The sequence below is a fragment of the Myodes glareolus genome, chromosome 18 (genome assembly GCF_982192425.1).
Source record: "Myodes glareolus chromosome 18, mMyoGla1.1, whole genome shotgun sequence".
Lineage (NCBI taxonomy): Eukaryota > Metazoa > Chordata > Mammalia > Rodentia > Cricetidae > Myodes > Myodes glareolus.
The window spans coordinates 9784651-9796040 of NC_142043.1; the positions used below are offsets into that span (position 1 = coordinate 9784651).

The 11390-nt window shown below is 47.2% G+C and overlaps 1 protein-coding gene across 1 annotated transcript; it reads left to right on the plus strand.

Moving 5' to 3' along the window:
• The first annotated feature begins 3191 nt into the window (after positions 1-3191).
• LOC148119072 (triggering receptor expressed on myeloid cells 1-like) lies at positions 3192-11376 on the plus strand. The gene is made up of 4 exons (XM_087897828.1): positions 3192-3501; positions 3748-4074; positions 7437-7536; positions 9174-11376. Exons 1-4 carry the CDS (start codon positions 3444-3446, stop codon positions 9298-9300), a joined length of 612 nt encoding a protein of 203 aa, XP_087753954.1. The 5' UTR covers positions 3192-3443; the 3' UTR covers positions 9301-11376.
• Positions 11377-11390: the final 14 nt, after the last annotated feature.

The following is an 11390-nucleotide window of genomic DNA, read 5'->3' on the forward strand; positions in this document are numbered from 1 at the left end:
AAGATCACATTTGGTCCACAAGCAGGAAGCAGAAAGTGTGAACTCAGAGTAAGCCTTTGACCCTCAAAACCCATTCCCTCTGACAAACTTCCTCCAACAAGGCCACACCTCCTAAAATCAGCACTCCCAGCTGGGTACCAAGTGTTCAAATGCCTGAGGCTATAGGGGACATCTTATTAAACCACAACAGTGGCCTTGAGACCTGCTTGTGAATAGTTAATGTACTTGGTAAGGCAGTGGTACCGAAATCAAGCCCTGAGTTCAAATCCCCAGTGTGGCCCTTCATCTCCCTGTGACCACAGTGAGTCACTGTCCCTCTGCTGGACAGGAGGATGGTGAAGGCTGAAGCCCCTGTATTCCACCTTCTATGGTAAAGGCACATGCATGTTGGAACATGAGCTCAACTCAACAGTTGGAGAGGCAGGGCAGCAGAGAAAGGAAGCCAGACAGTTCTGACCTCACTTTGACAGTGACTGAGGGAAGCAAAGGCATTGTGTAGTTGCACACACAATAGACACAGGCAGGGGCAGACGCTATGGTGCAGGAGGTGGGACAGGCTTGCATCTTTCAGGAAGCAGGGCATGGAGATCCTGCAAGCTCAGGATGCTGTGGTTGGTGGTTTTGTACTCTTCACTCCTTTACTCTCTCCGGGGGGAGGGGGGCACCACCTGGCTCCCAGATGATCACATGGAGTCTTATTCTTTCTTCTTCATTCCTAGCCTTACTTTGGCTTCATTTTGGCCAGCTTTTCTTAACTTAAATTATCCCATCTACCATTTGCCTCAGGGCTTTTACCTTCCTCTATTTCTGTTTATCTTTTGTTTCCTTCTTACTCCAAGGCTGGCTGTGTAGCTGGGTGGCTGACCCCTGATGTCCTCCTTTTCTTTTCCGTACCTCGATCTTCTCTCTCCAGATTTCTCTTCCTATTTATTTTCTCTGCCTAACAACCCCAACTATCCTTTCTCCTGCCTGATTGTTCAGCTCTTTATCAGACCAACTGGTTGTTTTAGACAGGCAAAATAACACGGCTTCATGGAGTCAATGCGACATAAAAGAATGCCACGCACCTTTGCCTCATTAAACAAATGTTCCACAGCATTAACAGATGAAATACAGATTAAAATAATATTCCACAACACGAAGCTTGGTCAGGATGCATGGAGGGGTTTGCTATGTGAAGCCAGGAGGACAGGCTGGAGGAAGAAGATGTGTGATGCCTTCAGGAGGGAGGGGATGGGTGACACCTGCAGGGGGCTTTAGGGGTGCGGGTAAGAAGACAGCTCAGGCTGATGCACCTTCAGAAGGCTGCCCCAGAGAGAGCTTCACAGACAGAAGGGGCCAGGGACAGGACACAGCTAGCGGGTGAGTGGAATTATCACTGAGAGAGAGGTTAAACAGGAGAGTGAGGGAGTGACTCCCCACACATGACATCAGGCCGGGGGTTCTATAAGCCAGCAAAACATGAGAGCTGGTACTCTAATGCCTGCTCACTTGGGAACTCCATGGTAGGAGCACTGGGAACTGAGGAGTGGCTGTAGACACCCGTCTCCTCAGCTCCCATGGCCTGCATGGCTTCTGAGGCTCTTCTCTCAGAACCCCAGGCCAGTCTCTTCCTCTGTCCTCTCCTTTCTGGTGTTCTTTCTGGTGTTCAGGGGACTCAGAACCAAAGAAGATGGGGGCTGGAGGTGGTATACAGCAGGAGTGCCAGACAGGTCAGGAATGCACCTGCCTTGGAGAGATAACCACTTCCTAAGCCAAGTACGGTAGAGACTGGAATCCCCTGCACAAAGCTCACTGTTTTGATCAGAAGGAGCAGGTGAAGTAACCCTAGACCACAGTTGTGTGCGCTCCAAACTGTTCACTGCCTGGCTGCAGATGCATGCCTGCTCTGTTTACAGTGATGCAAGCTGCCAGGTCTGCACTCAGCATCCTTGGACTTCTTACTCCATGCTGGGAGGGGTGAGGAGGAGATGTCACCTCAGCGAGCAGTTCAGCTGCTGAAAGCCACCTTCCCATGGCCCACGTTCCTCCTAGACACCCTGCCTCACCACTGACTGACACTGCTCTCTAAAGTCTTAGCACCCTGTGCCAGCTTGGTCAAAGGCTTCCCCTGCCTCTCAGACCTCCTCACACGGGGTCTGGGCTTCCTCACTGCATGTAGAGCCGCACACATCTGTTACTTTCCTCCCCAGAGTCCTTCTCAAGTCCTGTGTTATCTGGGTCACCCCTGGTCCCCTGGCACCCCAGCTGCTACACAACATTGTCATTTAAAGGAGCTTCCCTGTTCCTATAGTATTTTAATTTTTTGTTTTGTTGTTTATTTTGAGACAGAGTCTCATGTAGTCCAGAGTGAACTGTTATGTAGCCAAGGATGAACTTGACCACACCACCAGCCTCCACCTCCCAAGGTCTAGGATTAGCGTCACACACCAGCATGCCTGGTTCTCTGCTTGCTCATCTGCTGACTATGAACAGCCTATAGCTAGTGACTTCTTGGAGCTCATGTAATAACGGTTTATTTATTTACTTTAAAGTTATCACGTATGTAGAAGTCAGAGAAGAACTTTTGAGAGTTGATTCTCTCCTTCTATCATGTGGGCCATGGAGCTCAAACACAGGTTATCAGTCTTGGTAGCAAGTGTCCCTGCCTGCTGAGCCATCTTGCTGTCCTGAGACAGTTATTTTTGAAATATGTTTGATGAGTACAGTGTTTCAAGTGACATTAGTAGTGACTGTGACATGTTGGGAAGCTGGGAATAATGGGGTGACACAGGGTTGGAGCTCCCCTTTCCCTTCCCTCCTTCTGAGCTCTCTCCGTTCATACCCAGCTTTGAAGTCCCCAGTACTAATCAGAACCCCCTTGCTCTTCCATTCCTGAGAATGCATGTCCACCCCCTTCTCCTCATCCCCTCTAGTCCACATGGAACTTCCTGGTTCCCAAGTGAGCTAATCAGCAAAGTTCTGACCCCTGAGAGCAAGGAGGACTTACAGTTCTAGCCAGGTCTCCAAAGGGCCTCTGGTTCTGTCACCTGCCTTCAGTGGGAGCCAGATTTGGGTAGAAAACACAAACTTGAGACTAAAGAGGAAGTGGGGGAATTGTGGGCGTATTAAGGAGAAATGAGCAAGACTCTTACTTCACTATGGTTTCCTCCTGGGCTTTCTCAGCTTTCCTCACCCCGGTCTTCTGAGGCAGGAGACTACAACATCTCTGTGAGCCTTTATCTAGTTTAGAAGCCTAGAACCAGAGCCTGTGCTGGGGGAGCCACAGGGCCACACAGACCTTGCTCAGCTTCCTTCTTGTCCTCAGTGTTCCAACTTCCTCAGCAGTTCACACTGCACAGGCTGTGGGGGCTGCCTGGACCCTGCCCTGACCTGGTCTCCTCTCCTCAGAGCATCCCTACCTCCTTCCCTGCTTGCTCCCCTCCAGCTTGAGAAGAGGACCTATGGCCTGGGAGGCCACATACCTGCTATCCCCCATCCTGCTGGTGCTCCTGGCCTCAGGTGAGGACAGGGGACAAGGATAGAGGGAAGGAACCAGGGACAGGAGAGGGAAGGGGCTGGGAGGTGTGCAAAATGGGGCTCTATGGTTGGGAAGGCAGAGTACAGAATATTGTGTCCAGCAACTGGCATAAGCCACACCCTGAGTATAGACACAAAGAGGTCAGTCCCTGAGGAGAAAGCCCAACTCCTAGCCCTGTTGTGGAGGCTGAGAGGACTCTCTAACCTGAAGGGTGTGTGTTTTCTCAGGCTCCTGGGCACAGGATGCAGAGTTACTTCCAGCAGTGGAAGGCCAGACAATATTTGTGAAATGCCAGTATAATAGCAGCCAACACTCCAAGGAGAAGATTTGGTGTCAGAAAACATCAACAGAAAGTTGTAAATCATTAGTGTCCAGTCTCAGCACAGATAAACAGTGGCCAAAATTCTTCATCCGGGAATATCCAAAGTCTCACTTCTTCACTGTCACCATGACTACACTCACGGTGAGAGACTCGGGTCTCTATGTCTGTGGGATCTCTGGAAATAGCAGAGAAATCATTATCCTCAAAAGCATCTACCTGGCAGTGTCAAAAGGTGAGCATCCCCCTTCTATGTGACTCTCAACCTTCCTGAGTCACCAGGATCCAGAGTTGGAGAGGACTCTAGAAACTGTGTCCTCTAGTAGCTGGGCAATGGGGCTTGAGTTCCTTGCTGTGAGGGACGGTACCCTGAGCTGTGTCCTACAACAGACTCTGGACTAGGAAAGCAGCTGAATGGTTTAGACTGGACTCAATGAACCATACTATTAGGGAGAGTGGTGCTGGGATGATTTGTACTGTGTGGGCCTGGATCAAGAGACTTCAGAGGAGAGGTATATTAGTGTGTGGCCTAGAGATCATTTTTGTGATATTTTGTTGAAAATTGGTTGCTTTTTGCTCTTTTCTAAAAGAAAATCTGCCTGAGGCTAAAATAGAGAGCTATGGATTAACAGTTTTGGCAGGGGATTTTCAGACAGTCTAGTGCTAACAGTGCTGTTTGGGTGCCAGTGTCCACACTGTTGCAGATCTGTACTGAACAGGAGCAAACTGAGCAGGGAAAAATACTAAATGTACAGTCTGAGGAGAGAGGAGACACCAGGAAAGGGAAACAGATTAAAGAAAAGCCTGACTCTAAGTAGAATAAAGACCCCACCCAGCTAAGATTCCAATTTGTGAAAAGGGATTAAAGAAAAGTGGACAAGGACTGGTTAAGATGGCCCACACCTTTAATCCCAGCACTCAGGAGGCAGAGAGGTAGATGTCTGAGTTCAAGGCCAGCCCAGAATGCAGAGGAAGCTCCAAGACAGCTAGGCTTAGGCAGTGAAGAAAAACATGAAGCTCGTGTGTGTGTGTGTGTGTGTGTGTGTGTGTGTGTGTGTGTGTGTGTGTGTAATATAGGAGGAACAAGACCCAGCAACCAGCAGTACTTGGCAGCTTTGGCCACGTGGTTCTGGCTTTAGAGTCAAGGGTACAAGAAAGGGTTGTGGAATCTCCCTCTGCGAATAAGAAAAGCCACCAAGGCCAGATGTGTGGCAGGGAGGTCCTTGTACGGAAGCCTACAGAGGCCATTACATAAAGCTGTGCAAGTTAAGTCCGGTCTTTGAGAACCCAAGGTATTCAAGACAGGGAAGAGGTAAACAAGGAGAGCCGCTAACAGGGAGTGGCCCAGGAAAGAAGTGTGTTACATCAACAAAGCTGAAAGGAGGTGGAGATCTAAAGAGAGCCGTGACATCAGAGGTGCAGAATTTGGAGTTTGTCCAGAGAGTTTTTGATCTATCTTTTCCCCAGTATTTTCTCACTATGCTCCTGTCCTCACTCATACGTTGCTGTATGTTGGAAGTATATAATATACTCTTTATTTTTATCTCACAGTGGTCACAGTTAAGAGTTGTCATGACTGTCTGTAAATATTTTGGACTTTGGACTTTTAAACTGATAAAAAAAAATCAGTTGATAATGATATATTATAAGGCTTTTGAAATTGGACTGACTGCATTTCTGCATTATGGTATGGCTACAAGCCTCTGGGGGCCAGGGAGTGGAATGTGGTGGTTTTAAAAAAAAAAAGGCCCCCATAGGCTCATAGGGAGTGATACTCTTAGGAAGCGTAGAGTTGGTAGAGTAGATGTGGCCATTTTGGAGGAAGTGTGTCACTGAGGGTGGGTACTGAGGTTTCAGATGCTTAAGCAAAACTTGTGTGACTGTCCCCTCTCCCGTTCTCTGTCCCCATCCCTGCCTGTCTCTCTCTTTCTTCTTGTTGCCTGAGAAGTCAGATATAGAACCCTCAGCTACCTCTCTAACACTATATATACATGCATTTCCCTATGATTCCCCCATAGCAATAATGAACAGAACCTCTAGACTGTAAAATAGCCCGACTTAAAGGTTCTCCTTTATAAGAGTGGTCATGGTGTCTCTTCAGAGCAAGGGAATCCTATAGACAGATGATGTCAGAGTGTGGGACATGTTCGTGTAGGGAGACCATGTAGTTCATGTCCTGCAGTACATGTAGGCTGGGCAGATGGCTCAGCGGGGAAAGTGCTTGCCATGCGTGCATGAATCCTGTCCTGAGTTCTCTTCTCAGTACTCATCGCAAAAAGCCTACCGTGGTGACCTGCATTAGTAATGGAGGTGAAGGCAGGTGGATCCCTGGGCCCTTGGCCAGCCAGTCTACACGGAGCAGTGAATTTCAAGGAAAAAGTGAGAAGCTCTGCCAAAAAAGTCAGGTATCCTGAAGAATGGCACCAGAGATTGACTCCTAGCCTCCACACACATGTACACCCTTGCACACATGAGTATCCATATTCACATAACAACACATAACAAGACATGGGGATCCTTTACAAAGTTTGACTTCCATGAACCACGTGTCATGTGACTGTACGGTAAAAAAAGAAAACAAGACCAAATCATGTCAGTTTTAGGCAAACCAGTTCTTCCAGAGCTCAGCTGAGAGGGGAGAGGGAGCTGGATCAGGTGCGGATGCATTGGAGCCCAGGGTTTCTAAAAGCCTGGCTTTCTCCTTGAATCTTCATCTGAGGTCCAGTGCAGAACAATGGTAAGTGGGGTGCTATCCATGAATTCCCTTGGGTAGCAGGGTTCAGGAAACGGCAAACAGTAGACGTGGAACATAATTGGGTTCCATTTCCCAAGTCTCTACTTAGAAGTTGTCTCCTTAGGAAGTTGTTACACTCTACACTTCTCCTCCCAAGATGCCCTTGGTTCCCTCCCTATGGGCTTCTACACTGTGTACCTCAGACCTTGCTGTGGACATGAACCACCGGAACTCCTTATGTCATGCAGACCCTGGCTCAGCAGACCTAAAGTGACACTTGCTTATGAGGAACAAGTGTCTAGGCTCACTCAGTGGGGACCAATGCACTTGTACACCCCATATGAATTTCTGAATACACCTAGGAAGAGCTGGTGCCTTGATGGGCTCTACACCCCCAGTAGGAATAGTGGGTGAACAAGGATGGCAGAGAAAAGAGAAGCAGGCCTCCCTTCCTAGAGCAGGGAGTCTGTGCCCAGCCCAGGCTGAGGCTCACATGCAGTGCAGCAGTAAGGACACCTTAGAGAGGTGACTTACAGAGGCAGAGAGAGCTGTCAGGGGGAGAAGGGGGAGGTGCAGAGCTGGCCAGCAGCAGAGGAGAAGGTTTCCACAGCTCAGACAGCCCGAGGAGTCTTTCCTTCACACCTCTGCGGCCCTCCTCCTTTTCTCCTTTCTCTTGTCTGTCTCTGTCTCTGCTTCAGGCTGACTTCTTAGGATTTTACTAGAAAAATCCTTGCTTCTTGTATAGCCATGTTATTTCCCTCCCCAACTCCACTCCTCTCTACCTATTTAACTATCCATTTATTACCCATCCATCTATCATCGATCCATCCACTTATCCATACATTCTCGGTGTCTTCCTGTAGGTCATCCAACTACTACTGCCTCTGCCATGATTCCAACTTGGACAAGAACCAAAGCTCCCCCGTTTAATACCACAAAGGACCTGAGTACTGTCTTTGCCAGGTGTGTGTGTGTGTAACCATAACCCAAATCAGCTGCTGTTGTTCCCTCTTCAGATCCTTTTCTGGCTACTGGGTTTCTTGTTTGAATACTTTAGTCTCCAGCCCATGTGCTGAGAGGATATGGGGATGAAGATGGGGTTAGGTGGAGCAGGGGCAGACTCAATTCCCCTCAGTCTGTGAAGAATTTCCCTGAGAGGTTAGAAGTGATGACCTACTGGGAAGAGGCTCCCGTCCTCCCTAGCTCACCCCATCCTCCCTAGCTCACCTTCTACTTTCTGTCACACCTGGGTATTAAGAGAAGGGAAGTGGTGTCTTTAATGGCTAATAATCCCGCCAACCCAGGAGTGGGATAGTGTAGTGAAATACTCTCAGTGAGCCTGGGTTCTCATGGCAGGCACATTGTGTGACGTCATGCAAGTCGGGAACCTCTGTAGTGCAGGGATACTGGACAGTCAGAGCTGGAAAGTGATCAAACCAAAGGTTTCATTTGGTTTAGTTTGGTTTGGTTTGATAAGATTTCACTGTGTAGCCTTGGCTGACCTGGAACTCTAGGTTGATCAGGCTGACTGCAAACTCAACAGAGATCCTTCCACTTGCCTCTGTTTCCCAAGAGTGGGAATAAAGACATGCTCCCTCATACCTGACCAGCCCCACAACTCTTCCAATTTTGGAGATGATTCTAATTTTTGCATTTCCTTTCATTTTGCTTTGCTTTGCTTTGTTTCTTTAATTTGTTTTCTTTTCTACTTGCGTTCAACACTGGTGTGAGAACCCAACTCTACATTGATGGGGTGTCGATTTCTGCAATGATTCTCCACAGTCTGCTGTTGTTCTTTCTAATGCTAAGAAGGGATATGGGGACCTTACCCATGCTGTGTAGATGTTTTAACTCCAAGCTACATCTGCAGCTGCTGGTCTCAGGATCCTAGAGTAAGATTTTCAGGTTTCTAACCGGCATTTGTGTGAGTCAGCAGCCATCTCTATATTCCTTTTGTCCCTGTGTCCTACCATACAGAGCGCCGTGTCCCCACCTATCTGCCCAGGTCAGGTGGAATCTCTCTCTCTCTGTCTCTCTCTGTCTCTCTCTGTCTCTCTCTGTCTCTCTCTCTCTGTCTCTTTGTCTCTCTCTCTCTCTCTCTCTCTCTCTCTCTCTCTCTCTCTCTCTCTCTCTCTCTCTGTGGACCCCTTTCCTGTGTCTATTGCTGTCTATCTGTAACTTGGAGAAGCATTTTGCTAAAATCATGACAACTCCGCAGTGGGGTTTTCAGTAAGGTTGGATTCTTCTTGGTTTCTGGATGAAGACTAAGGTAGGACAACTGTCCCCAGAAGGAGATGAGAATGGGGACAGCAGGGGTCAGGTTACCTAGATATGGACCTGACGCCATTCCACACAGAAAGTCAAGATACCCAGGTGAACTCCTCCTTATGCATCTACTGGACCTGAACACTAGACTCTCCTGCAAACACATTTCTAATTGGTTATTTAAGGAAGAGATCATCTAAACTGCATCTAAACTTTCTCACAGGTTGAAGAAAAGTCAGGAAGGACCTCAGTTGGAAAGACTGGATGGGGAGGAGTTTCCCAGACTCAGCAGTGTGGGTGGTCATTGATCAACCTTCAGTCTCCTCTCTCCACAGGTTCTCCATATCCAGCATTGTTGTTCTCATAGTCTGTGGACTCCTCATTAAGACCCTTATCTTCACTGTCTTGTTTGCTGTCACATGGAGGTCATTTGGAGGACAGACAACGACGACACAACGGTGACTTATGACTTTCAGCCCTGTCTATCTCACAGGAGGAGCTGGAGGTGGGTGGGGCTAAGGAGGAACTGTGACAGAATTGAATCTGTAATCATGGGTGACATCTAAGGCCCAGAATGTCCCCTGCAGGCCCTGCCTTTCTCCACAGTCCACCCATCATCTTGGGAATGCGCTCTGTACCCTGAGAAGACAGGAACCAATGCCCAGCACCTCTGGCCATTCTGCCTGAATAGATGAGTTGGACTCAAATAAGACATCCCTGTGCTCCTCCCTGTCACCTTTCATGGGAGACATGAGATTTAGGGGTGACCGCTGCTATTCCTGCCCCTTGTCCTTGCCTTAGAGAGCGCAAATCAAGCCACCTGGGCAGGCCCTTGCTTATGAAGCAGCCTGCTCTCCCAGCCTCTAGGGCCTTCCTCTCTGGGAATCAACACTCAGATTTGTCTTCCTCTGTGGTCCTCTGAACACTCCCAACCAAAGACCAAGAAGACAAGATCCCTTCTTGAGGATTATGGAACTGGGAGAGAGAAATCAAGTTAGTTGGATGCTGTTGTCTGAAAAACTCTTGGAGGAGGAGATGGCATCTGTAGGATGGGATCAGGACATGCACCAACATGCTGTGTGCATTTTATCATCGAATCGTCAGTGCCACGCATGACATCCAGTGTGTGTGTGACCACAGGAGGCCACAAGAATAGCAGGCCTCCACCTTCTGGTGGGAATGAAGTCTAGAGAGTTCCCTTGCTGAAGGGCTCCTCAGTTGAGATTCCCTATTTTCAGATATGCCCAGGTTTATGTCAAGTTGATAAAAATCAATCAACACAGGGACCAAATTTTTGGTTCGTGTGCTCTCATTCTCTCTTTTTAAAATTTTTGTAGATTTATTTACTTTATTATGGGTAAGGTGCTTTTATATACACTGTGTGCATGTTTGGTACCCCTAAAGATGGTGCCAGAGAGTGATGTGGATTATTTGTACAGTGTATGAACATGCATTGCTTTGCTATGATTCATGTAATAAAAAGCTCAATTCCAATAGGTAGGCAGGAGATATAAACAGAACTTCCAGGCAAATAGAAAAAGAAAGTGTGATTGTTTGGGGGTTTGTTTTGTATTTTTTATTTACACTTTTGTTCCTTGGGAACCTGACCCCTAGCTCCCAAATAATCACACAGAAGCTATTGTTACATAAAAATGCCAGATCTCAGCATGGCATGTTCTGTTCCAGGTTTTCTTAAATCATGCCATATGTATCTTGACTCTGGGCTTACCATTTTCTATGTCTGTATATCATTTCTTTCTCTCTTATTCTTTGTCTTACTGTGGTGCTGGGTGAGTGACCCCTTGCTTTGTCCTCTCCTCTTTTTCTCATTCCTTCTTTTTCTTTTTCTCCTTCTATTTATTCTCTCTGCTTCGCATTCCCATCTGTACCTTTCCTGACTAGCTATTAAGATCTTTATTAGACAAAACTAGTGTTTTAGGCAGCTTCACAGAGTTAAACAAATGCAACATAAAAGAATGCAATGCATCTTTGCATCATTTAAGCAAATATTTCACAGTATGAACAAATGCAACATATCTTCAATTAATATTCCACAGGAGAGGAGAGTTGAGGTGTATGGAAGATGCTAAGGAGAAACAGAGATTAAACACAGGGTGAAAGATGGAAGAGAAATAATGCCACATTATAAAACAGAGATTAATATCAATGAGTTAATTTAAGCTATAAGAACTAGTTGAGACAAGTGTAAGCTAAAAGCCAAGCTTCCATAATTTATAAGAAGTCCCCATGTCATTATTTGGGAGCTATCTGACAGAACAGAAAAAAGCTCATCACAAGACAGGGCTTCAAATTCCCTGGCACTGGACTTGCAAAGGGTTGTAAGTCCCCTTGTGGATGCTGGGAACCAAAATCAGGTCCTCAGCCAGAGCAACAGTGCTCTAACCACTGAGTCAACTCTCCAGCCCAGCAAAAGGAACCCTTTTCTCCTTCATGTTGAGGGTATCAAACCAACTCAGCTGTTGTCCATGATAAGTAACTATTCTGCCACTGAGGGGACCCCAGCCCTTGTTTTCTTTTTTTAATTTTATTTT